Genomic DNA, 27921 nt, shown 5'->3' with positions numbered 1-27921 from the left:
TCCTGAACTCAACGTCTGACTTTTGCAAGTACAGTATTTATTTATTTACTTATTAGATTTGTATGCCGCCCCTCTCCGCAGACTTGGGGCGGCTCACAACAACAATAGGGATAAAAGTCCAGAATAAAGCCTACAGGATACTCTTCGACCTGATGTTTCTTTAGAAAATTACTACATTTCTTTAGAAATCTACTATATCCACTATATAGCATGATAAATAAAATAAATAAAGCCCTACATGGCATCGGACCAGATTACCTATGGGACCACTTTCTGCCGCATGAGTCCCACCGATCGGTCAGGTCCCACAGAGTCGGCCTTCTCCTGGTCCCATCAACTAGACAATGTTGCTTGGCGGGACCTAGGGGAAGGGCCTTCTTTGTGGGGGGGCCGGCCCTCTGGAACCAGCCTCCTTGCCTTCCACAAGAGTCTGAAGACTCATTTATGCCGCCAAGCTTGGGTCTATTAACTGCTTGGCCCCTGGCCGATGGATGAAAAGGATGCTTGTTTTTTAAATGGGAGTGACTGATTTTTAAATGTACTTGGGTTTAGACCAATTAGTTTTAAATCTAATTAGATTTCAGAAGTTTTTATTGTCTTTTTATGTTATAAGCTGGCCCGAGTCCTCGGAGAGGGGCGGCATATAAATCCAATAAATCAATAAATAAAATGATTATCCGTCATCCAGGTCATGGTTGGGCCAAAGGTGCTTTATCAAGAGGCAACTTTAGTGATTAACAGTTATGGTGAGAAAGATTCTTAAATGGGACAAAAGTCATGTCACTGCCGTCTTGTTTAGCAACATAAATTTTGGCCATACGTCAAGGACTACCTTTATATGGAATTGCAATCAGCATTAGTTGGGGGAAAGATCAAAAGCAACATGAGAAAATATTATTTTACTGAAAGAGTAGTAGATGCTTGGAACAAACTTCCAGCAGACGTGGTAGATAAATCCACAGTAACTGAATTTAAACATGCCTGGGATAAACATATATCCATCCTAAGATAAAATACAGGAAATAGTATAAGGGCAGACTAGATGGACCATGAGGTCTTTTTCTGCCGTCAGACTTCTATGTTTCTATGTTTCTATTACAAGCCATGTCTACAGCTGCCCTCGGTCCAAACAAACCAATTTGAGGTTAAGATTCCCAGTTTGCATCTATCAAAAGATTATTGGTGATGGAGGCTGAATAAACCTATGGACGGGTTGCTGCTTTTATTCATAATTTGCAGATAAGAAAATGCTAACATCGTATAAATCCTTGAGTAGAAAAAAACAATCGTAGACGTCCACAATTTAAAATAAAATTTGGTCTTCTCCTGATGAAATATATCTATCGAATGCCGTAATTATCTCTGAGGTAGTCCAAAACAGCAGATGTACTTGATAAAACATTAAAAATCTTCTTTTCTTGCTTCGAAGTCACCCTCTCCAGCATGTACATTAAATGATGATGGAAGCAGGTGAAAGGGGTACCCTGCTCCAGGGCTATGTTCACCCAATCCTGGACACAATGCAGAGGTGTGTCTTCATATCCTGCAAATAAAGCTGGATTGGCTAAAAGGCCCCTGGCAACCATGACACCTACAATAAGAAAATAAATATATTTTTCAGAAAACCACAAAGACGTATTATTTATCTGGTTGATTGATTGATTGATTGATTGATTAGATTTGTATGCTGCCCCTCTCCGCAGACTCGGGGCGGCTCACAACAATAATAAAAAACAATATCACAAATTTAATATTAAAAATTCTCTAAAACCCCCTTATTTAAAAAACAAGACACACACACAAACATACCATGCATAAATTATATAGGCCTGGGGGAGAATTAATGAATTAATGACTAAACTAAACTAAACTAAAAAGTAAACTAAACTAAACTAAACTAAAAATAAATTTTAAGACGGGTGGACTCCAATTCCCGGAGTAGCCTAGCTTGCTGGAAACAAACCCAGGAGAGGAAAAAACCCAGGTGGTTATTCTCACCATCAGCTCCTGTTCTCTGATGAATGGCCTCCACATCTTTCAGGAATTTCACGTCGCCGTTAGCTACCACCGGTATGGAGACGCTGTCTTTAATAGTCTTAATGGCATCGTAATGCACCGGCTGGTGTCTTTCTTCTATGCTTCTCCCGTGTACACTGACCCAGGACACGCCAGCTGATTCCGCTTTTTGGCAGAGGTCTACGGTTCTCTTTAAATCTTCATGGATCCTTCCGTTCCATGCAAGGGAGAAAAAAAATGGCAGGTGAAAATATTTTCTCAGGGTGAAACTATAGTGGAGAATTAAGAACAGGGAAGAAATGTGAGTGTGAAGAAACATATAGATACAGTGCTACCTCTACTTAAGAACGCCTCTACTTAAGAACTTTTCTAGATAAGAACCGGGGGTTCAAAAATTTTTTTGCCTCTTCTTAAGAACCATTTTCTACTTAAGAACCTGAGCCCAGAAAAATTTCCCAGGAACTTTGAGAGGGGCACAAAGGCCCGGCCAGTTTCCTGCCATTCCCCCTTTAATCCTGGCCATCTTGGGCTTTTCTGGGCTGCCAGAGGAGCCTTTCAGTGGCGCTTAAGGAGGCTTTGGCAGCCCAGAGTGAACGGAGCGTTTTCCTTTCTCTGGGCACTTGGAGAGGGAATAAACCTCTGCCAGTGCCCAGAGAAAAGAAACCCTCCCTTCGCTCTGGGCAGCGACTGTCCTCCTCCTCTTCTTCCTCCTCCTCCTCCTCCCACCCAAATTCCGAGCTTTTATTTCTTTCCTAATGGGTTTGCACACATTATTTACTTTTACATTGATTCCTATGGGGGGAAAATTGCTTTTACTTACAAACTTTTCTACTTAAGAACCTGATCACGGAACAAATTAAGTTCTTAAGTAGAGGCACCACTGTATATATATGTACAGGTAGTTCTATGCCATTGCCAGGAATTCAATTGACTGACTCAAGGTTGACTCAGCCTTCCATCCTTCTGCGGTCGGTAAAATGAGGACCCAGATGGCTTGGGGGCAATAAACTGACATTTGTAAAATGCTTAGAGAGGGCTGTAAAGCAGTCTAAGTGCTATTGCTATTGTGCCATGATTCCTGAATACCATATTTTTCGGAGTATAAGATGCACCTTTTTACTCCCTAAAAGAGGCTGAAAATTTAGGTGGGTTTTATACTCACCAGTTTTTTCCCAGCCCTAACTAGCTGCTAACGATCTTCCCAGCTTTTACCTTGCAGGCTCTTTCATCGTTTCTCTCTGAGAAGAATATTGTCCAAGCCCTAAGTCTTTACAGGGTTTTTTTCATTGCTCTACTTGCTCGAATAAGTTTCTTTCCAGCCCTAACCAGGTGCTAGCGATGTTCCCAGCTCTTAGCGGCTTGCAAGCTCTTTCATTGTTACTCTCTGCAAAGAATATTTTCCAAGCCCTAAGTCTTTGCAGGGTTTTTTTCATTGCTGTACTTGCTCTGAATAAGTTTCTTTCCAGCCCTAACCAGGTGCTAGCGATGTTCCCAGCTCTTAGCGGCTTGCAAGCTCTTTCATTGTTACTCTCTGCAAAGAATATTTTCCAAGCCCTAAGTCTTTGCAGGGTTTTTTTCATTGCTGTACTTGCTCTGAATAAGTTTCTTTCCAGCCCTAACCAGGTGCTAATGATGTTCCCAGCTCTTAGGAGCTTGCAAGCTCTTTCATTGTTACTCTCTCCGAATAAGTTTTTTTTTAAAGCCTTAACCAGGGGATAAAATAATGTACTGAAGCTGACCAGACTAAGGATGCTAGCCAGATGAATATCTGGTAAGCAGATTGTTTTCCCTATTTTCCTCCCCCAAAACTAAGGTGCATCTTATACTCCGGTGCGTCTTATACCCCAAAAATGCGGTAATCATATGGTTACGAATTAAAAGACAGCTTCTTAAACTGATAATTTGCAATATCTTCTTATGCAGGCAATAAATAAAATACATTTTTTCTGCTGCCCACCACATCAATAAGGCAATTCACATATCTCTATATCTATGTCTATATCTATAAAGGACTTACCGTATCTTAATAGATACCGAAAATGTGGGTTTTTCCACTTGATTCCTTACTGACCTCACCATCTCTTGTATCAGTTGTGGATTGTTGATCAAGCAAGCACCATAGCCTTCTGCAATGGCCCACCTGGAAGAAAACAATGGAGGACGCCCTTTAAATACCTTTTGTCGCTAGGGAGCACCAATATTTAAATCATTATCATTTCTTCAAGCTTTTGTGGTCCATAGACTACAGGCTGAAAACCACTGGCCTACCACATTCTCATCAGCTCAAGGTTGACTCAGCCTTCTATCCTTCTCAGGTTGATAAAATGAGGGCCCAGATTGTTGTGGGCAAGAGGCTGACTCTATAAACTGCTTAGAGAGGGCTGTAAAGCTCTATGAAGCGGTATACAGTGTTCCCTCGATTTTCGCGGGTTCGAACTTCGCGAATAGCCTATACCACAGGTGTTCAAAAAATATTAATCAAAAAATACTTCACAGGGTTTTTTTTCTATACCACAGTTTTCCCCCGCCCGATGATGTCATACTTCATCACCAAACTAATAATTTTGGCAAATAAATAACCAAAAAATATATAATTATTGTTAATAAATAATTATGTTTATAAATATCAGGATCACTAAGTGTCTTATTCAATGGTGAGTACCAGTAATAATGGTGACTAAATGGTTGTTAAGGGAATGGGAAATGATATTTAGGGGTTTAAAGTGTTAAGGGATGGCTTGTTCATACTGTCCATAGCCAAAAATGGTGTATTTACTTCCGCATCTCTACTTCGCGGAAATTCGACTTTTGCGGGCGGTCTCGGAACGCATTCCCCGCGAAAATCGAGGGAACACTGTATAAGTCTAAGCACTGTTGCTATTTATATTTAGTTGTATGTTCTGTTACTTTAAACTTGTTGGGAAGGTTTTCCTTGAAAAATAGAGAGAGAGAGAAACAGAGAAAAAGAAGAAGAGATCCAGTGGTACCTCTACCTAAGAACGTCTCTACTTACGAACTTTTCTAGATAAGAACCGGGTATTCAAGATATTTTTGCCTCTTCTCAAGAACCATTTTCCACTTACAAACCTGAGCCTCTGAAACTAACCGGAAAAGGCAGGGAGAAGCCTCTGTGGGGCCTCTCTAGGAATCTCCTGGGAGGAAACAGGGCCTCCACTCTCCCTGTGGTTTCCCCAATCACACGCATTATTTGCTTTTACATAGATTCCTATGGGAAAAATTGCTTCTTCTTACAAACTTTTCTACTTAACAACCTGGTCACGGAACGAATTAAGTTCGTAAGTAGAGGTACCACTGTACTTGTTTCCATATTTTGTCTCCGGTCACTTGCCTTTGTGGACAGCCACAGTTTAAATCCACGCCATCTGCAAATGGACTAACAAGGCCAGCTGCCTCTGCTAAAACCTGTGCTTCTTTAGCAGCGAACTGGACAATCAAAGGATGGTCACCTGTAGAAAATGAATTGTAATAAATAAATAAAAAACAATAACAATCACTGTTATTTAGGAAAGAAGGTGCATTCTAGAAACATCAATGAGAACCATTTTGGTGCGTTGGCTACCACTGAATTCCAGCTAAGGGAGAACCTAGCTAGGTTTCTAAAAGGTATTTTGAGGGTAAATACCTGAGTATTTTTTTAAAAAATTAAAAGCTCCAGATTAGTGAGAGAATGTATACACAACTCACCTTGGTTTGTTGTAAATTCACTATGCCTGGCTTTCAAAGATCTGACAAAATCAGCCGCAATGATCATTGGTGTGTAGCACAAATCGCAATTGTATTTTCTGACTAAAGTCCTGAAGGCCAATCTACAAATATAAAAACATTCGAGATAAGGACATGATTTACTTATTACTTTGATTCAAGACTATGCTGAACCTATTCCAGCTGCTAATGAGGATTAATTAACAGATGAGGGTTTTTGGTAAGGAAAGATTGTGTTTAGATTTGTGTGTGTGTATGTGTCTCCACTACTGTTGTGAGTATTCCCTGTCAGCCTCAGGAAGTGTCAGACTCGGAGGAAGAGGAGACAGAAGCTTTAATGTACCCTGATTTAAGAGGGCTGTCGGAGGGCAGTGGGGACGAGGATGTAGGAGTTAGATGTTAGCATGGAAAGCTGTTCATCTTCAGATGGGGGGGGGGTAGCTGACAGCCCCTGGGTGAACCAGAAATTTAGGAGATTCGCAAAAATAAGGGAGGCGATATGTGGGGAAAAGTTTTGAATCTGCAAGTTAGAATTGGGTAAATTAACCAATGCGTCATTTCCTGAAATATATCGGAAACGGAGCCAATTTCGTTCAAACTGCGTATTGAAATATGGTGTGAGTTCCTCGCTTCCGAGAAGTAAGCTTTTGATATAACATGATAAACTGTGCTAATTTACATTTGAAATGTCTTTGAGAAAAGCAGAGATCAAAGAGACTCTCCTCTGCTGATTAGAAAGAATTATAGCTTTGCAAACTCAGTTTGTTAGCTTGAAATGTGACTTCGCATTGTAACCGTTGCAATGTAAAGAGAAATAAAGATTTATTACTTTGAAAATCAACGCCTTGAGAAGAGATTTTTGGAGTTGCCTCAGCCACACCAGAACAATTACTAAGCCATTTATTAGCAGTGCTTTATTCATTAAATTAAGTTCTTCTGATCTGTGTGTTTGTTGCATTCGTAACTGGGGCAGAACAAGTAACTTTGAATGGTCATTAAGATTTGTACTACCTGTTGCGAGCCGCTCCAAGTCTTCGGAGAGGGGCGGCATACAAATCTAATAAATAATAGTAATAATAATAATAATAATAATAATAATAATAATAATAATACTGTTGTAACATTTTTGAAGTTGGCAACAAGTGAAGAAAAACACTGGCTTCAGTGTTCATATGGGTGGGTTTGCTTAAAGATTGACTGTGCAAACTGGTTAAAAGCCCAGAGCCATTCATACTAAACTAGAGGTATTTCTTTTATTGAAAACTTCAATCCTACAGGATGATATGGTAGGTATGCCCATGTTACACCAACACTCTGCAGTCTGCATTGGTTGCCAATTGGTTTCCGGTCACAATTCAAAGTGTTGGTTATGACCTATAAAGCCCTTCATGACATCGGACCAGAATATCCGCGAGACCACCTTCTGCCGCGCGAATCCCAGCAGCCGGTTAGGTCCCACAGAGTTGGCCTTCTCTGGGTCCCGTCGACTAAACAATGTCGGTTGGCGGGACCCAGGGGAAGAGCCTTCTATGTGGCAGCCCCAACCCTCTGGAACCAGCTCCCCCCAGAGATCAGGACTGCCCCCATCCTCTGTTGTAGTTAGCTCTGGCCCAGCTCCTGCCCCAAGGACTGTGGATGTGGGGGAGACATCCACATGCTGCAGGCCTGTTTTGCCCACGGTGGAATCTGCTGATGAAGGCTCTTCTGACCAAGAAGACATGAGTGACAGGGAGGAGGAGAGTGTGGCAGACAGCTTAGGAGATCAATTATCTAGCTCCTCCCTGGATTCAGAACAAGAGTTAATGATACAGCCACGCATGCGGAGAGCGATGCATAGGCAACAACTGAGAGATTATTATCAAAGAAAATGAGGCCACCTGTGGTTGGGTGGGGCTGTGGTCATTAGTGAGGCTGCTATAAATAGCAGCCTGTGGGTTTGGCCATTGTGGAGGATTATCTGCTCGTTGTGTTTCGTGCCTGCTTTACTAACTTTGACTTTTTGTGTGCTGATTTCCCCCCGCTTGGAACCTAAACCAGAGCAAAGTGTGTTTCACTTTGTGAAAGAAGGACTGTGAATTGCCTCACAGCTGCAAGCTAAGTAGCACAGAACTGATAAGGGACTTGTACAAATTACCAGTTTGTTTGGAGACGAGTGCTCTTGGCTATACCAAAAGAGGGCTTAGTTTAAGTGACTTTTCACTATAAAGAACATTGTTTTGAATTTTCAAACGTGTGTGTGTCTGAAATTTGTACCTGTGAATTTTTGAGAGGATTCTACCAGAGAGCCCGACATAACACCCTCCTTGCCTTTCGTAAAACATACAAATCAAATAAATAAATAAATAAAGATATTCTTGATAAAATGGAAGAAAAAAGAGTCATTATTGGGTGAAAGCAAGCATGAGGCTAATAGATTAGGCAGAAATATTTGAGCACAACTTGAAAACAGCACTTACTTTGAATACCTAACCATGGGAGCACAGATTTTCACGACGGCCTTTGAATGAAACAAATCAACTGGATTTTTTAATGGAGACCGTCCCATTCGCCCGTAGAGATCGGAGTCAGCAATGTCATCAGGCCACATCTACGAAACAAAATTTCAAGAGGAGGATGTAATAACCATTCCCCTGATTTCCATCGCCGTCTCCTGAATTATGAAACCAAACGCTCACAATCTCGAGGTTAATTTTGACGGCTGCAGACTCAGCTACCTAGGAGGCTGTAATGGGCTGCTGCCACCACTAGGGGGCGGGGACGATGCAGTGGAGGTAATAAGTTTATGCACTATTTATTGAATACTTAATAGTTTTTTTATTGTCCTTCTTTCTCTAATATCTTAGTATAATCCTTAATTACTTTTAAAGTAGGAAATAATTAAATTGTTTTTACCTATAAATGCTTTAATCCTTTTAATCATTATCTAGAACTGAACTTTTATAGCAGTTATAGAAAATTGAGCTACTTGCCTAATCTGTTATCCTACTGAACCTTGTGGGTTCAGTACAAACCTTAAAATGTGACTGTGTTCCTCAACCAATAATGCTGTTTATCACCTGTCCTTTTTGTGGCTATTCAAATAATGGGACTTAATCCACTGAAAAGAGTCCAAGCACCTATTTGAAAACTTATTTTGGTCGGTAAGCCACTCCCACCCAGTCACATGACTTTTAAACCCCCGTCACATGATTGTCAAGCCACTCCCAACCTGGTCACATGGCTGGCAAGGCACCCCCTACCTGGTCACATGACCATCAAGCCACACCCACAAAAGAAGCCACATTATTTTAATAGCCATAAAAAGGACAAATGCTAGGCAGCCTTATTTGTCGAGGAGCACAGTAACATTTTAAGGTTTTGTACTGAACCCACAAGGTTCTGTATGATAACAGATTAGGCAAGTAGCTCAATTTTCTTGAATTTGTATAAAAGCTTGGTTCTAGATCATGATTGTATGACTGTATAACTGTAACTTGTTGCTTGTATCCTAAGATTTTTATTGTTTCTTCATTGCTTATTTGACCCCTATGACGATCATCAAGTATTGTGCCACATGATTCTTGACAAATGTATCTTTTTCTTTTATGTACGCTGAGAGCATCTGCACCAAGACAAATTCCTTCTGTGTCCAATCACACTTGGCCAATAAAATTCTATTCTATTATTAAAATGATTAAAGCGTTTACGGGTAAAAGTATTCAATTCAATTCAATTTATTAGATTTGTATGCCGCCCCTCTCCGAATACTCGGGGCGGCTCACAACAACAATAAAAACAGTATAACAATGGAACAAATCTATTAATAAAATTACACTATACTGCTCAAAAACATAAAATAAAGGGAACCCTCAAAGAACACATCCTAGATCTGAATGAATGAAATCTTCTCATTGAACACTTTGTTCTGTACAAAGTTGAATGTGCACAACAGCAGGTGAGATTGATTGTCAATCAGTGTTGCTTCCTAAGTGGACAGTTTGATTTCACTGAAGTTTGATATACTTGGAGTTATATTGGGTGGTTTAAGTGTTCCCTTTATTTTTTTGAGCCGTGTATTTAATTATTTCCCATTTTAAAAGCAATTAAGGATCATACTGAGGATCTAGAGAAAGAAGGAGAATAAAACCCCCTATTAAGTATTCAATAAATAGTGCATAAACTTATTACCTCCACTGCATCCCGCCCCATGGGGGCAGCAGCCCATAAACTGCCCCCCAAACCTCATCTTGGCATCTCTTACCTGAAGCCGAGGCTCAGCACTCCCGGAATACATGATCCCATTAAAACCTAATTTAGATCCCCCACCCCACTTCTATGGGCTTCCGCCTCTCTGTCGTGTTCTCCAAATGCGCAGGCGCGGAAGGGAACTCGGAATCGCCGTATCCGCCAGCGAGGCTGTTACACCTCTATCACTCTGCCGCAGCTCTCTCTCTCTCTCTCTCTCTCAATCCCGTTTCCCTTCAACCCGTCACTTCCGGCCACGCCCACCCCGTCGGCGCGAGCGGCTTCCGGTCCCAGAGTGCCCTGAGGCCGAATCATGGACCACAATGGTGAGCGGGGAAATTGAGGGGGAAGCGCCGTTTAAAACCCAGCCGGTCGCGCTCCGTCAGTCCCGGCCGGCTGGGTTCGGACTTCCGAGCGGGGATTGGCGCGGAGGCCTAGCCCGCTGAGGCGGGAAGAGAAGGCCCGAGGCCTAGTGCGGCCTACCTCGGCCTGGCTCCTGATAGGCCTTTTTTCCCCCATAGAAAGGGTTGCGTCGTCGTGCTGAGGGCCGCCTCCCGGGCAGCAGTCGGGCCCGTCCGTCGCGGCCTGCGCTCCATTTGGAGCTTCCCTTCCCCTCCCGGGCTCGGTTGGTCCGAGGCGGCGGGGGTGGGGTGGGGTGGGTGGGTGGGGGCTCTCCATCCTCTCTTCTTCTTCTTTTTGACAGGCCGGTTGGCGCCTTTCCACGTTTTCTCGAGCGCTTCTCCCACCTGACCACTGGGGTCTGGACTACAGTTCCCAGAATCCCCCATTCTGGCTAGGGAATCAAGAATGGAGCTGGAAAAGGGACCTTGGAGGTCCTCTAGTCCGACTCCTTGCTCAAGCCGGGGACCCTGTGCCATTTGAGAGAAGGGGCTCTCCAGTCTCTTCTTAAAAGTCAAGTGAAATTCAATCAATAGCAATAATTAATTTTTCAATAGCAATAATTAATTTTTAAAAAATTTATTGGATTTGTATCCTGCCCCTCTCTGTAGACTCGGACGGCTAACAACAATGATAAAAACAGCATGTAACAATCCAATACTGAAAGAACTAAAAAAAACCTTATTTATAAAACCAAACATACACGCAAACATACTATGCATAAATTGTAAAGGCCTGGGGGGAAAGGAGTATCTCAATTCCTCCATGCCTGACGGCATAGGTGGGTTTTAAGGAGCTTACGAAAGGCGAGGAGGGTGGGGGCAATTCTAATCTCTGGGGGGAGTTGGTTCCAGAGGGCTGGGGCCGCCACAGAGAAGGCTCTTCCCCTGGGTCCCGCCAAACGACATTGTTTAGTCGACGGGACTCGGAGAAGGCCCACTCTGTGGGACCTAACTGGTCGCTGGGATTCGTGCGGCAGAAGGCGGTCCCTGAGATAATCTGGTCCGGTGCCATGAAGGGCTTTATAGGTCATAACCAACACTTTGAATTGTGACCGGAAACTGATCGGCCCCTCCATTGAAATTCAATCAATCAATTGAAGTGGAAGAGATCTCTAGGTCCTCTAGTCCAACCCCTTGCTCAAGCAGGAGAGCTTGTACCTTTTGGGGCAAGGGGTTTTCCAGTCTATTCTTAAAAGTCCAGTAAAATTCAATCAATAACAGTAGCACTTAGACTTATATTGCTTTACAGCAATATAAGACTAAGCAATCTAAGTCACAGTGCTTTACAGCCTTCTCTAAGCTGTTTACAGAATCAGCCTATTGAAATTCAATCAATCAATCAGAATGGAGCTGGGAAAGGGACCTTGGAGATCCTCTAGTCCAACTCCTATGCTCAATTGGGAGAGCCTGTACCTTTTGAGGCAAGGGGCTGTCCAGTCTATCCTTAAAAGTCCAGTGAAATTCAATCAATAGCACTTATATACCGCTTCACAGTGCTTTACAGCCCTCTCTAAGCAGTTTACAGAATCAGCCTATTGAAATTCAATGGTTTGTTTGTTTTATTAATTAATTAATTAATTAATTAATTAATTAATTAATTATGCCGCCCTTCTCCTTAGACTCAGGGTGGCTTACAACATGTTAGCAATAGCACTTTTTAACAGAGCCAGCCTATTGCCCCCACAATCCAGGTCCTCATTTTACCCACCTCGGAAGGATGGAAGGCTGAGTCAACCTTGAGCTGGTGATGAGATTTGATCTGCTGATGTGCACATCTACAGTCAGCTTTAGTGGCCTGCAGTACTGCGCTCTAGCTGCTGCGCCACCTTGGCTCATTGATCTGAAGGGACCTTGGAGGTCCTCTAGTCCAACCCCTTTGCTCATGCAGGAGAGCCTGTACCTTTTGAGACAAGGGGCTCTCCAGTCTGTTCTTAAAAGTCCAGTGAAATTCAATCAATAGCAGTAGCACTTATATACTGCTTCACAGCCCTCTCTAAACAGTTTACAGAATTTCAGCCTATTGCCCCTCCATTGAAATTCAATCAATCAATTGAACTGGAAGGGACCTTGGAGGTCCTCTAGTCCAACCCCTTGCTCAAGCAGGGGACCCTGTGCCATTTGAGACAAGGGGCTGTCCAGTCTCTTCTTAAAAGCCTCCAGTGAAACTCAGTCAATTTTGTGACCTTTTTGCTACAGCCTCTGTGCAAAGCAAAAATCAGTTGGCCGGCACACACATGCATGTTGGAGCTGAGCTAGGGCAACGGCCCGTGTGCCAACTGTGGCACCCGTGCCATAGGTTCTCCATCACTGCCCTAGGACATTTATGTTGCCTGCAAAACTCGGACAACTGAGTTTATTTATGTATGTATGTATGAATGGATTGATTGATTGATTGATTTGATTTGATTTGTATGCCGCCCCTCTCCGTAGACTCGGGGCGGCTAACAACAATAATAAGACAATATAAACAAATCTAATATTTAAGTTTAAGTTAAATTAATAAACCCTAATTTGAGAAACCAATCATACATACAGACATACCAAGCATAAATTTTATAAGCCTAGGGGGAAGGGAATATCTCAATTCCCCCATGCCTGACGACAGAGGTGGGTTTTAAGGAGCTTACGAAAGGCAAGGAGGGTGGGGGCAACTCTGATCTCTGGGGGGGAGTTGGTTCCAGAGGGTCGGGGCCGCCACAGAGAAGGCTCTTCCCTTGGGTCCCGCCAGACGGCATTGTTTAGTCGACGGGACCCGGAGAAGGCCAACTCTGTGGGACCTAACTGGTCGCTGGCATTCGTGCGGCAGAAGGCGGTCCCGGAGATATTCTGGTCCGATGCCATGAAGGGCTTTATAGGTCATAACCAACACTTTGAATTGTGACCGGAAACCGATCGGCAACCAATGCAGACTGCAGATTGGTTTATGTGGGAATTGAAGACCTACGCTCAGAATTTGGGGCGAGAGAAAACCATTTCACCTTTTGCAAAGGCGGCTCTTTTGCCTACTCCGCAAATACAGATCCCCAAAGTAATTCAGGCAAAAACAAAAAAAAGTTTTTATGTAGGGAGGCTGAATATTTTTCACTACAGAAATAAGCGATAGGTTTGGTATCTCTGAGAAGTCAGAAAAGCAACAGCTGCATAAGGCTTTGGTTACATGCGGGATTTGAACAGTAGTAAACATTGATTCTAGATTATGTTGCTCTCTTTCCCAGCTGGGTTTGTATCTTTTTGCAAGTGTGTTCAAGGACATTCGGAATACACTTTCTATCATTTAATTGCTGGACAAAACAAGTTCTCCCATACCAAAAGGAATGGCCTTGGCTCAGAAGAAAAACATGCTTTATTTCCTAAACTTAGAAAAAAGGGCCTAGACCGCCATGCTAACATCATCATCTTAAAATTCAACACAGGATGGCATATTACTGTGTGAGAGAGAAACCTTTCACTCCTATACTTTATTTGGAAGGCTTATGAATAAGTTAACAAAACTCTCCACTAGCACTTCTTATAATGTCTGGCACACACACACAAAACCTTTTAAACACTGTGTTAGTGTTTTAATATTGTTTAGTTCGGAGTCCTTTTCCTCAAAGTTCTTGTTGTTGTTGTTATTATTATTATTATTTTTATTATTATTATTTATTAGATTTGTATGCCGCCCCTCTCCGTATACTCGGGGCGGCTCACAACAATAACAAAGACAATATAAGAACAAATCTAATAATTTAAAAACACTAAAAAACCCATTATTAAAAGCAAAAACATACACACAAACTTACCGTGTATAAACTGTATAGGCCGGGGGAGATGTCTCAGTTCCCCCATGCCTGACGGCAGAGATGGGTCTTAAGAACTTTACGAAAGGCAAGGAGGGTGAGGGCAGTTCTAATCTCCGGGGGGGAGCTGGTTCCAGAGGGTTGGGGCCGCCACAGAGAACGCTCTTCTCCTGGGGCCTGCCAAACGACATTGTTTAGTTGACGGGACCAGGAGAAGGCCAACTCTGTGGGACCTAACCGGTTGCTGGGATTCGTGCGGCAGAAGGCGGTCCCGGAGATATTCTGGTCCGATGCCATGAAGGGCTTTATAGGTCATAACCAACACTTTGAATTGTGACCGGAAATTGATCGGCAACCAATGCAGACTGCGGAGTGTTGATGTGAATTTAATTATTCCAATAAATGACTTTTAATAGTTTCCAGTTGAGATAGGCCTGTTAATTTATTACAGCAAAACCAATCAAGAATCTATGATATCTTAAAACTTAAAGCATTTTACAAGAGCATACAGTAATATATTTTGGGGATGTGGGGTTTAGTAGTGTTATTAGGCTACTCATTTCCCACTTGCTTCTGTTCTTTCTGTAGCACATTTTTTTTAAAAAAAACCTATGTCCATAGAATTTATTTTGGCCTATTCATAATATTTTTAAAAATGAAGCTTTTTCCCAATTCCGTTGCTAAACGTGAGGAGGAATAATACAAATGCTATCAACTGTCATCTAAATGGCGGTTGGGTGATTAATTGTGAGCATTCTACTCCACTGACCTAGAAGAGTATAAAACGGCCATCGCATCTTTTGCCAGTGAGAGTTTTATTTCCAACTGTTTTGAAGAAACTCTAGTGAAACAGCACACCAATTCAATTTGTTGGGCACAGCACGACCCAGAAGTCATGTGACCAATGTAAACATACGCTTGACAAGTCAGCTTTGAAATTGATAATACGAGAAGCCATTTGAACAGGGGCATGATCGCGTATAAGTATTCTGTCGGTGAGTTATTTGATTTACTACAGGGTTTAGATAGCTTAGATATTCTGATATGTTCTTAATGAAGGAAACTCATTTTTTTGGCAGTTTTAATATCATTCGAATAAGCACTGAGAATTTTTCCCTCTTTGCATTTCGTGTTCCAACTACATGTATGTATGTATGTATCTATCTATCTATCTATCTATCTATCTATCTATCTATCTATCTATCTATCTATCTATCTATCTATCCTAATCTATCTATCTATCTATCTATCTATCTATCTATCTATCTATCTATCTATCTATCTATCTATTTATTGGATTTGTATGCCGCCCCTCTCCGTAGACTCGGGGCGGCTAACAACAGTAATAAAAAACAGCATGTAAATCCAATACTAAAACAGCTAAAAAACCCTTCTTGTAAAACCAAACATTCATACAAAGAAACATACCATGCATAAATTGTAAAGGCCTAGGGGGAAAGAATCTCTCAGTTCCCCCATGCCTGACGGCAGAGGTGGGTTTTAAGGAGCTTACGAAAGGCGAGGAGGGTGGGGGCAATCCTAATCTCTGGGGGGAGTTGGCTCCAGAGGGCAGGGGCCGCCACAGAGAAGGCTCTTCCCCTGGGCCCCACCAAACGACATTGTTTTGTTGACGGGACCCGGAGAAGGCCCACTCTGTGGGACCTAACCGGTCGCTGGGATTCGTGCAGCAGAAGGTGGTCTCGTAAATACCCTGGTCCGGTGTCATGAAGGGCTTTATAGGTGATGACCAACACTTTGAATTGTGACCGGAAACTGATCGGCAACCAATGCAGACTGCGGAGTGTTGGTGTGACATGGGCATTATTGGGAAAGCCCACGATTGCTCACGCAGCTGCATTCTGCACGATCTGACATCTACATGACATCTATGTACCATTGATTAAAATTCCCTCCTTCTATCTTAACTTTGATCAGGAAGAGTTATATACCCTCTTACAAGCTGCTGCATTAAAGCAGATGCTAAATAGTTTTCTTTATCTAGTAACTTTTATACCGCAGTAGGAATTGCAATAGGGGCTGCTTCAAAGAGTATAATTTTTTTTTTAAATGTTAGAAATTTGAGGGTCCTTTAGGGTGTGAATCCCTAGATTTTGTGTTTTGGGGAGTGTAAGACACAACTCCCCCCCCCCCCAAAAGAGGTTGAAAATCTGGATGTGTCTTATACTCTGAATGTAGCTTTTTTTTGAAGCTTTGATCTTCCCAGTTCTTCCTGGCTTGCAGGATTTATTTTTTTATTGCTATTCTAAAGTCCACCCCCCCCCCCCCCCCCCCCAGTCCTAAGTCTTTTCAGGTCTGTTTTCATTGTTTACTTTCTCCGAAGAAGATTATTTTTTTTAGCCCTAACCAGGGGATAAAATAATATGCTGAAGCTGACCAGACTAAGGTTGCTAGCCAGGTGAATACCTGGTAGGTAGATTTCCCCCCCTTTCCCCCCCCCCCCCAAAGTAAGATGTGTCTTACACTCCCGTGCGTCTTATACTCTGAACAATATGGTATATTTTCCCATATATAGTGCTAATGTTGTTTTAGGGCTGGTTTTTTTTTTTATAGTTTGGGCTGTACCTCAGGGACCGCCTTCTGCTGCACGAATCCCAGCGACCAGTTAGGTCCCACAGAGTGGGTCTTCTCCGGGTCCTGTCAACCAAACAATGTCGCTTGGCGGGACCCAGGGGAAGAGCCTTCTCTGTGGCGGCCCTGGCCCTCTGGAACCAACTCCCCCCAGAGATTAGAATTGCCCCCACCCTCCTTTCCTTTCGTAAGCTACTTAAAACCCACCTCTGCCGCCAGGCATGGGGGAACTGAGATACACTTTCCCCCTAGGCCTTTAAAATTTTATGCATGGTATGTCTGTATGTATGATTGGTTTTTATATAATGGGGTTTTAACTGTTTTTAGTATTGTATTATTGTTATACAGTGTTCCCTCGATTTTCGCGGGGGTTACGTTCCAAGACCTCCCGCGAAAGTCGATTTTCCGCGAAGTAGCGGTGCTGAAGTAAAAACACCATCTGCGCATGCGCACCCTTTTTCCAAGGCCGCGCAAGGGCTTGAAGTTGGATGCGGGGAGCAACAAAAGTGCGGAGGCTGGCAAAGATTGTTTTTAATGTCGCCCACCCACCCAGCGCCTCCGGCCTCCTCGCCACTACCCCCCGCCCGCCCGATTCGCCCCTCTCACCGGCTTTCTTGGGGCACGAGTCCTCCTGCAGCAGCGCTGCCGGCTACGGCTTCTCGGCCTCCTCATTTGGCCGCCAGCTGCTCTGAGTGCTTTTTGCGATGGCAAAGCTGATTGGCCGAGATTTCTGCCAATCAGCAATGGCAGACGTAAGTTTGGTGATGACGTATGACGTCATCGGGCGGGGGAAAACCGTGGTATAGAAAAAAAACACCACGGACTATTTTTAAATTAATATTTTTTGAAAAACCGTGGTATAGCCGTTTCGCGAAATTTGAACCCGCGAAAATCGAGGGATCACTGTACACTGTTTTATTAGTGTTGTTAGCCGCCCGAGTCTGCGGAGAGGGGCGGCATACATATCCAATAAATAATAATAATAATAATAATAATAATAATAATAATAATAATAATAATAATAATTGATGCCAAAATGGACTTTATTCATAGATACAGTTGTAAGTTTCTCATTCTATATCTTGAACAGGAATAACTTTTTGTACATCCACCCTCACATTCTCTTTTGCTAGTGAAAGCAACAAATGGCCCTGTACCCGTGTATTTTATGTGGGAGGGAAGGAGAATTGTTAGCTCGCGGGTTGCATTTTGTATAAAAATCAATAGCAGGCAGAAAAACTGGTGGTAGCTTTGCTAACAGAATCGTGAAACAATGATTTCTGTACAGAGTTCAAATATCCTACCATCTAAAATTGTGCAGCGTGCCTGCCAACCAAGAGAGATGGCAGACAGCAGAAGGGAGGGGAACAGCTGAGCATGAATCACAGCAAGTAAGGTTACAAGTACAAGTTGTCTTCTGCTTAACAATCACGATTCAGCCCCAAACTTTTTTGTTTCAAGTGAGTTTGGCCCCATTTTACGACGTTTCTTGCTGTGTTAAGCGAATCACTGCAGTTGTTATCACATAGTTGTAGATGAATCTGGCTCCCCCCAATTGACTTTGCTGGTCAGACGGTCACCAAACGGGATCACGTGACCTGCCCCGGCTCACCGCGACCGTCATAAGGGAGCCGGGGTGGCGCAGCAGGTAGAGTGATGTACTGCAAGCCACTGAAGCTGACTGTAGATCTGTAGGTCAGTGGTTCAAATCTCATCACCGGTTCAACATTGACTCAGCCTTCCATCCTTCCGAGGTGGGTCAAATGAGGACCTGGATTGTGGGGGCATTAGGCTGGCTATGTTAAAAAGTGCTATTGCTAACATGTTGTAAGCCGCCCTGAGTCTAAGCAGAAGGGCGGCATAAAAGTAAAATAATAAGATAAAATAAATAATAAAATAAAATAAATAAAAAATAAATAACTACAAGTCAATTGCCAAACATCTGAGCATTGCTCAACTGAACTTGACGATGTTGCAACCTGCCAATTTCCTGACAGTTAGAATAATTAACCAGTGGAACAGCTTGCCTCCAGAAGTTGTGAATGCTCCAACACTGGAAGTTTTTAAGAAGATGCTGGATAACCGTCTGTCTGAAGTAGTTTAGGGTTTCCTGCCTAAGCAGGGGTTTGGACTAGAAGACCTCCAAGGTTGCTTCCAACTCCTTGTTGTTGTTGTTGTTGTTGTTGTTGTCAATACAACACAACAAACAAGATCACTATGCTGGATTTCGTATTTCATCACCAGTCGGGTGCTTCCCAAGCACCTAGGACTGTGTGATGTAGCGGCAAATTATGTTTGCCGATCCCAGTAAAGTGTCTTTTTGCAATTGACAGATGGAGATTTTGTCAATTCCGATGGTTCTCAAATGTCCGCTGAGATCCTTTTATTATTACTACTACTACTGTATATGGTCCCCAATCACTTCCTCCCCAGGCCGCTATAACTTTGAACTGTCACTAAGCGAACTGTTGTAAGTCAATGGCCGGCACACATATGCATGTTGGAACTGAGCTAGGGCAACGGCTCGCGTGCCAGCAGATATGACTCCCTGTGCCACCTGTGACACCCATGCCATAAGTTCTCCATCACTGATCTGAAGCTTTGTGAAGAGGTTCCAGTGCTGCCTCAGAACCTGGGCGTAATGGAAACTTAACGTATCGTGTTTGTGTGTCTCCGTTTGTTTCTTCGATGCAGACAATGACTTGCAAGGGACGAATAGCGCTGGAACGTTGGGCGGGTCTCGATGTGCGTCGGCGTATCCCGATCAAGCTGATCTCCAAACAGGCCATCAAACCCAAGCCGACCCCACCTCGTCCCACAAGAAATATGAACAGGGTCCCTTCCAAGGCTGGTGAAGAAGGTAAAACCGATTCGGGCAATGTTTCCTGAATTGAAGTCACGTGACTGGGGGTTTGCAACAGCCACAAGTGTGAAAAACGATCCTAGCAGTCCCCCTTTCGAGTGTCGCTGTGACTTCCAACCGGCACTAAGCAAACTGTTATAAGCAGGGTGTCCAGCAAACGGGGAAAAGGAATTATCAGGGAAATCGGCAGTTCGGGAATTATCAGGGAATTCGTGAAAAAAAAAACCCAGAATAAATCAGGGGGAAAAAACAAACTGTATTAAAATATTTAAAAGTCAGGGAAAAATATCATGTAAAACCCCCCCGGATCGCGCTGCCTGGCAGAGTCAAGCAAAAATGAGCATAACTGTTCTGTCGGGCTCTCTGGTAGACTCCTCCCAAAAATTCATAGGTACAAATTTCAGACACACACACTTTTGAAAATTCAAAACAATGTTCTTTATAATGAAAATTCACTTAAACCAAGCCCTCTTTTGGTATAGCAAAGAGCACTCGTCCCCAAACAAACTGGTAATGGGTACAAGTCCCTTATCAGTTCTGTGATAACTTAGCTTGCAGCTGTGAGGCAATTCACAGTCCTTCTTCTTTCACAAAGTGAAACACACTTTGCTCTGGTTTAGTTTCAAAGCGGGGAAAAATCAGCACACAAAAGGTCAAAGTCACTAAAGCAGTCAGGAAACACAACGATCAGATAATCCTCCACAATGGCCAAGCCCACAGGCTGCTCTTTATAGCAGCCTCACTAATCACCACAGCCCCACCCAACCACAGGTGGCCTCATTTTCTTTGATAATAATCTCTCAGTTGTTGCTGCCTATGCATCGCTCTCCGCATGCGTGGCTGTATCATTAACTCTTGTTCCGAATCCAAGGAGGAGCTAGAGAATTGATCTCCTTCTGAGCTGTCTGCCCCACTCTCCTCCTCCCTGTCACTCATGTCTTCTTGGTCAGAGGAGCCTTCATCAGCAGATTCCACCGGGGGGCAAAACAGGCCTGCAGCATTTGGATGTCTCCCCCACATCCACAGTCCTTGGGGCAGGAGCTGGGCCAGAGCTAACCACAACAATAACTGTGGCAACAACATGTTTCCTCAGCTACTGATATTTCTCCACGGCTTAGCCGTTTGGTATGACGTCATCTACGACCTCACCTTAACTAGATCGCAAGTTACAGGGAAATGTCAGGGAAATATCGGGGAATTTCAAAATGCTTCCCCCCCCCCCCCCGGACACTCTGTACAAGTCAAGGACTGTCTACATATGTATGTTGTGTATGTTTATAACAGAGTGGCCTTTCAGACGCACCTCTTGTCATTAAAACAGGTTGACGGCAAGCTCACCTCAATTCAGCAGGTGATTCTCCTACCTTAGTTGACATTCACATAGGTGCAGATAGTCTGTGTTTAGTCACTGACCTGTTCAGTGACCGTTCACAGCTGGAGTAACTTTGCAACCAGTCCTCGCATGTAACAACATTTGCAGGTTTATAAACAAAAGAAAAGCAGAAATAAGGTCATAACACCAATTGATAGTTCTGCTTAGCAACCACTTCACCTAATGGCTGGTCTTAATGAGTTGCTAAATGAGGACTGCCTGCACTTAACATACCGTTTTTCAACTGCATTAGCCCTTTCCTTGCATTGATTAGAACAGTATCCATTTTATACGGCGAGTCACATGTTTCAACTTTCAATTTTGCAAACGTTAGGGGTTCTCAAAAGTGGTGTCAGGCCTTGGGGATTTAAACGTATTTTGATTAGAAACATAGAAACATAGAAGACTGACGGCAGAAAAAGACCTCATGGTCCATCTAGTCTGCCCTTATACTATTTCCTGTATTTTATCTTACAATGGATATATATGTTTATCCCAAGCATGATTACTTTCATGTAATTTAGATGTGCATGATAAATAACTCCATACCTATCGTAACTTTTTAACATTTTGTTTGTTTCGTTTAACACAGAGGTCCTCAAACCTGGCAACTTTTAAGGACTTGCGGATTTCAACTCCCAGAATTCTCCAGCTAGAAGAGAATTCTGGGAGTTGAAGTCCACAAGTCTGAAAAGTTGACAAGTTTGAAGACCACTGATTTAGCATGTATTTTTATTATGGAGAAAACACTTCAGTTGTTTTGTTTTCAGTTGTTATATTTCTAAATTAGCTGTGCAACTCTTAGCTAGCACTTATATTGTGAAATTTGAATTAATTTTTAGATTAGAATCTTTTACCTTATTAGGGTGAGAGCTAATGCCAAAATTTTTGTTTGCTCTTTGTTTTCCATAAGGGTTTGACTACAATGCAGAAGAACAATACGAGTGCAAGGGAGCTGATTTGTTTAGCAACCAGCGAAGGTTTCCTGGACACCTCTTCTGGGATTTCAAGGTATGGGAATTGTCTCCGCATTAAATACATGTTAGCTTGCTTACGAAAATTCAGATTGTTTTCAACAGGAGTTAGCTACTGTTTTTTTAAAAAAGTCAGTGTTGTCTGTTAATAAACGTGCAGGAGTGATCTAGCAAAAACTACTGAAAATTTTAAGAATATCTAGTTATAGAAATGGCTACTATAACTTGCTTAGGTAAAAGTTGAGGCTGAAATGTTATTTTATTTTTTTGCGCTAAAAAGAGTTGGAAGTCTATGCTCTCCTTTTTTCCCTCGAATGGGTTTTCAAGAGGCTACTGGACTTTCTCATTCTTCTTTGAAGACATTTCTCTTCTAAATGGGAATGGAATGGTTTATATTCCTTGCAGGGAGCTGGTCATTTGTATCCTTTTTAGAGGGTTGTTGAGGCCACTTGGAGGTTTGTCTACGTCCTCAAGGTCACCTGAGTGGGGCAAATGGGTGCGGGAGCATTCTTGGAACTGGTAAGCGGATTGTATTGTAGGCACAACTCTCTAAAAAGGATGCAAATTGTTAAGGAGTGGGCAGAATTATCTCTGAGTGGTCAAAGATACATATACACAGAGGAAATGTGGAGATTCTGCAGATATCCAGCTAATAGCCCATAGGGGCGAGTACAAGTGCACTAGAGTGCCTTCCATCCCCTGTCCTATTGCTCTCCTATATCTCCTATACCTTTCTTCTATTCCTATATCTCTTCTTCTATTCTTTCATTCATATGTTCTATTCCTATATCTTCTTTTCTATTCTTTCTTAGATATATTTTACTATGAGTATCTCCTCTATAACCTTCATCATGTATTTTACTATGTGTATATAGATATATACCCACTAAAACCCTCATTGTGTATTGGACAAAACAAACAAACAAACAAACAAAATAGATATGAGCAATAATTCAGTAATACAATCTAGATACATTAAGTGTATAAAACATTATTTACTTTGGCAAATAACTTAGTCAAGAACAATCCTAGTCATACACATTTAAATCAGTCCATAAGTCTCAATATAAATATAATATTATAAGCTTACAAATAGATAAATCATCATTTGAACACACAGCTCTTACTACAGCATAGTCACAAAGACAAAACAGTAATAGCAGGGAACAGTTGAGAGAGTGAATCACACTTCTGGCTCCCCCTTACGGCAATTCGTAACACTAGCTCTTAAAGCAATAGTGTTCTAATACATGTAAGCATATATTCTTGGTTTATTCTCTATATTGCCAAGCCCAACTAGTTATTTACATTTAAAAAAAATATTTATTTATTGGATTTGTATGCCGCCCCTTTCCGCAGACTCGGGGCGGCTAACAACAATGATAAAAACAGCATGTAACAATCCAATTAATAAAAACAACTAAAAACCCTTATTATAAAACCAAACATACACACAAACATGCCGTGCATAACTTGTAATGGCCTAGGGGGAAGGAATATCTTAACTCCCCCATGCCTGGCGGCATAAATGAGTCTTGAGTAGTTTACGAAAGACAGGGAAGGTGGGGGCAGTTCTAATCTCCGGGGGGAGTTGGTTCCAGAGGGCCTGGGCCGCCACAGAGAAGGCTCTTCCCCTGGGGCCCGCCAAACGACATTGTTTGATCGACGGGACCCGGAGAAGGCCAACTCTGTGGGACCTTATCCGTTGCTGGGATTCGTGCAGTAGCAGGCAGTTCCGGAGTTAATACATAGTATTAACACAGATTACCAGCTGTCTGCAAGGAGTATAAATCCTTCCATTCCTCTCCATCCAGCCAGAGCTGAAGACACTTCTTGGACGAGAAGCAAAATGTCTTCAAAGAAACCCAGAAAGTCTTGAAAAAGCACCTTTGGGACAACCATGACGCGGATGACTTGAGAATCTCCATATATACTTTCCTTTGTCTTTCTTCCTTTCCACCTCTCCTTTTTCCTCTTCCCGCTTTGCCTTCCCTACTGTTGTGGTTAGTTCTGGCCCAGCTCCTGCCCCAAGGACTGTGGATGTGGGGGAGACATCCACATGCTGCAGGCCTGTTTTGCCCCCGGTGGAATCTGATGATGAAGGCTCCTCTGACCAAGAAGACATGAGTGACAGGGAGGAGGAGAGTGGGGCAGACAGCTCAGAAGGAGATCAATTCTCTAGCTCCTCCTTGGATTCAGAACAAGAGTTAATGATACAGCCACGCATGCGGAGAGCGATGCATAGGCAGCAACAACTGAGAGATTATTATCAAAGAAAATGAGGCCACCTGTGGTTGGGTGGGGCTGTGGTCATTAGTGACTATTATTCCTACTATTCCTTTACTTTCCCTTTTCTTCGTATTTTATATTTCGAGAACCTAATAAAAGCTGAACATTTTAACAAAATCAGGTTTTTCCACAGACGCGATGAAGATCAACTAATGAAAATAAAATATTTGTATTTTTGATAGATCAATTTACTCGGAGAGAAGGATGACACCCCGGTCCATTTCTGTGACAAATGTGGGTTACCCATTAAAATGTATGGACGCATGGTAAGTCCAAGGATTTGATGCCTTCCGTCATGGCCCTGAGACATCTTGTAGAGTGGTGTTTGGAATACTGTGTTCAGTTCTGGAGACCTCACCTACAAAAAGATATTGACAAAATTGAATGGGTCCAAAGACAGTCTCAAAATGGGTGAGCAGTGTGGTCGGGCGGTAGGAAAAGCAAGTAGGATGCTTGGCTGCATAGCTAGAGGTATAACAAGCAGGAAGAGGGAGATTGTGATCCCCTTATATAGAGCGCTGGTGAGACCCCATTTGGAATAATACTGTGTTCAGTTCTGGAGACCTCACCTACAAAAAGATATTGACAAAATTGAACGGGTCCAAAGACGGGCTACAAGAATGGTGGAAGGTCTTAAGCATAAAACGTATCAGGAAAGACTTAATGAACTCCATCTGTATAGTCTGGAGGACAGAAGGAAAAGGGGGGACATGATCGAAACATTTAAATATGTTAAAGGGTTAAATAAGGTCCAGGAGGTAAGTGTTTTTAATAGGAAAGTGAACACAAGAACAAGGGGACACAATCTGAGGTTAGTTGGGGGAAAGATCAAAAGCAACATGAGAAAATAGTACTTGATTGAAAGAGTAGTAGATCCTTGGAACAAACTTCCAGCAGACGTGGTTGGTAAATCCACAGGAACTGAATTTAAACATGCCTGGGATAAACATAGATCCATCCTAAGATAAAATACAGGAAATAGTATAAGGGCAGACTAGATGGACCAGGAGGTCTTTTTCTGCCGTCAGTCTTCTATGTTTCTATATTTCTATGTTTCTATGTGTCTTTTCGTTCTGAAAAATGGTACCGGTATCGTGTTCTTTTGATGTGTCAGAGCAAAGGTTGTTGTGTGAGATGAACTGCTTTGTGTTTGTTTTAAATAATGGGGTGGGCAACCTGAAGCCTGTGGCTTTTCAGTGGATGGATGGATGGTACATAGATAGATACATAGATAGATACCAGAGGGCTCAAGACTTGTCAATTTTTCTTTTTTAATAGATACCATGCAAACACGTTTTCTGCTACGAGTGTGCTCTCTTACACGAGAAGAAAGGTGATAAGATGTGTCCAGGGTAAGTTTTCTAGAAGGGTGGCTTTGTGAGTAGATGATATGTCATTTTTCCTGATCTTTGCCATAGCTCATCTCGCAGGAAACTTTGGCGTAAATCAGGTCTCTTCTGGAGCCAAGAAGAGAATACCATATTTTTTGGAGTATAAGATGCACTTCCCCACTCCCCAAAAAAGAGGGCGGAAATGTTGGTGTGTCTTATACATAGAATACAACCATTTTTCGCACAGCAATTCCATGTGCCCGTAAAACCGAACATGCCTCAATGCCCGCCTTGCTTAGTAACGGAAATTCCGATCCCCACTTGTAGTTGTTAACAGGGTGTCTAGTAAAATCAGGGAATTATCAGGGAAAGCGGTAATTCAGGAAATATCTGGGAATTATCAGGGAATTCGTGAAAACAACAGAATAAATAGAGGGGGGGGGGAACCAAACTGTATTAAAATGTTTAAAAGTCAGCGAAAAATCATGTTTTAAAAAACTCTGCCTGGCAGAGTCAAGCAAACATGAGCATAACTGTGGCCACAACTTGCTTCCTCAGCTACCGATATTTCTCCACGGCTTAGCCGTTTGGTATGACGTCATCTACGGCCGCGTCTTAACTAGATCGCAAATTACAGGGAAACGTCAGGGAATTTCAAAATGCTTTCCCCTTTGACCCCCTGTCTTAAGTCGAGGACTGTATTGTCCCCCTCTGGTTTGGTGTTGAGTGACGGCGGCGTCTCTGAATCCCGTTTTCTTCTCTCTAAACCAGCTGCAGCGATCCGGTGCAGCGAATCGAGCAGTGCATCCGGGGCTCCCTGTTCATGTGCAGCATCGTGCAAGGGTGCAAGCGAACGTACTTGTCTCAGAGAGACCTGCAGGCTCACATCAACCACCGGCACATGAGGGCCGGCAAGCCGGTGACGCGCCCTCCGCTAGAACCTGTCCACCCTCCCATCGCTCCTCCTCCGTCAGACCTCCCGGAACGTTTCCTGCTGCCGCCCGACAAGCATCACCTGAGCCACCTCCCGCCGAAGCAGCACCTCCTCATGCCGCCGCCGCCGCCGCTCCAGCACGTGCCCCACGAGCATTACAACCAGCCCCACGACGACATCCGGGCCTCCCCCGCCGAGATGTCCATGGCGCCGCCTCCCCCTCGCCCCGTCAACCAAGACACTTTCCGCATCTCGACCCGGAAGCACAGCAACCTGATCACTGTGCCTATCCAGGACGATTCCGGCTCCGGCGGCCGAGAACCGCCCGGCCCGGCCCCTTCGCACCATCACCCCGAATACCAGACCCAGCCGGTGGTGTCTCACCCGCATCACATCCTGCCCCCCCCAGCAACATTATGCCCCGCCTCCACCCCCTCCGCCACCCATCAGCCACCCCATGCAGCATCCTCCCCAGGGGGGCGGTACCCCACACCTGGTTTACAGCCAAGCCCCGCCCCCTCCAATGACTTCTGCTCCTCCCCCTATCACCCCGCCTCCCGGACACCTGATTGGACAGCTCCCCCCTTACATGAACCACCCACCGCCCGGGCCACCGCCTCAGCACGGTGGCCCCCCGGTCAATGTCAACGCCCCACCTCCTCACCATTACAACCCTAACGCTCTGCAGAAATTCAACGAAGACCAAGGAACTCTCAGCCCTCCGTTCACTCAGCCCGGGGGGATGAGCCCCGGCATCTGGCCAGCTCCGAGGGGGCCACCACCGCGAATGCCGGGTCCCCCTTCTCAAGCCCCCCTCCCTGGACCGCATCACCCCGACCAAGCCAGATATAGGCCGTACTATCAATGATAGTAGTTAACGGTTGGAACTAAGACACGATAGAAGGATAACGTTCTGAGTTTTGAATGAATCCGACCGTTGTAAGGAACTCTTCTGTTTTTTTGCTTTGTTTCTTGGGGAGGGGGGGAGTAATAATTTCTGACTGTAATACTCTGGGGATTGAAAAGTTAAATATTTTGGTTTTTTTTTAAAGAAAACTTTGGTTGTAGGATTCTTGACATCTGGTACCCTTGTAAGCTGAGTGGCTCCGTAGCTAACAGCAAGCGTTTTAAATAAGACTTTGTATCCTTTAGTCAGGCTGAATTATAAAACGTTTTTAAAGGCCTCCCGAGAAGACCACTTACTGTACCGTTTTAAAGTATTTTTGTTAAACCTGATAGTTTCGTTGTGACACTTAAAAAAAAAAAAAGTTCTGTCTACCCGTGTATAATTAAATTTAAAATATTGTCCAAAACTGTTTGCTCGTTTACATGATACTATTGCTTTTGGGGCGGACTGAAGATTATAAAGAGTAGTAGATCCTTGGAACAAACTTCCAGCAGACGTGGTTGGTAAATCCACAGTAAC

At 43.3% G+C, this 27921-nt stretch overlaps 2 protein-coding genes across 4 annotated transcripts; one reads left to right on the top strand and one right to left on the bottom strand.

Moving 5' to 3' along the window:
* Positions 1–1197: 1197 nt before the first annotated feature.
* On the bottom strand, positions 1198–10575 carry DUS4L (dihydrouridine synthase 4 like). 3 transcript variants are annotated; one of them, XM_070755161.1, is made up of 7 exons: positions 10447–10575; positions 8196–8326; positions 5722–5843; positions 5366–5483; positions 4034–4156; positions 1999–2225; positions 1198–1591 (listed from the first exon to the last, which is right to left on the bottom strand). In XM_070755161.1, exons 1-7 carry the CDS (start codon positions 10480–10482, stop codon positions 1341–1343), a joined length of 1008 nt encoding a protein of 335 aa, XP_070611262.1. In that variant the 5' UTR covers positions 10483–10575; the 3' UTR covers positions 1198–1340. The 3 variants fall into 3 exon arrangements, with proteins under 3 accessions (XP_070611262.1, XP_070611263.1, XP_070611264.1); XM_070755162.1 differs by lacking the exon at positions 10447–10575 and adding an exon at positions 9980–10198; XM_070755163.1 differs by lacking the exon at positions 10447–10575 and adding an exon at positions 8751–8886.
* On the top strand, positions 10262–27808 carry CBLL1 (Cbl proto-oncogene like 1). The gene is given in 8 exon segments (XM_070755158.1): positions 10262–10289; positions 19427–19464; positions 19466–19592; positions 21881–21978; positions 24413–24496; positions 25509–25582; positions 26333–26894; positions 26896–27808. Coding segments are annotated over 8 exon segments (1464 nt in total). The 5' UTR covers positions 10262–10276; the 3' UTR covers positions 27364–27808.
* Positions 27809–27921: the final 113 nt, after the last annotated feature.

Source organism: Erythrolamprus reginae, chromosome 6, assembly GCF_031021105.1.
Source record: "Erythrolamprus reginae isolate rEryReg1 chromosome 6, rEryReg1.hap1, whole genome shotgun sequence".
Classification (NCBI taxonomy): Eukaryota; Metazoa; Chordata; class Lepidosauria; order Squamata; family Dipsadidae; genus Erythrolamprus; species Erythrolamprus reginae.
This window is presented reverse-complemented; position numbering and strand designations above follow the sequence as displayed.

What these genes read in the sequence shown, in the direction of transcription:
- DUS4L (XM_070755161.1), bottom strand. Translation starts at nt 10,482, where the DNA reads ATGGGGGAAAAAAGGCCTATCAGGAGCCAGGCCGAG. An exon ending in CCCATGGTTAGGTATTCAAA is followed by an intron (nt 5,844 to 8,195) that starts GTAAGTGCTGTT and finishes TTATATTTGTAG; the next exon opens with ATTGGCCTTCAGGACTTTAG. An exon ending in AACTGTGGCTGTCCACAAAG is followed by an intron (nt 4,157 to 5,365) that starts GCAAGTGACCGG and finishes GTTTTCTTCCAG; the next exon opens with GTGGGCCATTGCAGAAGGCT.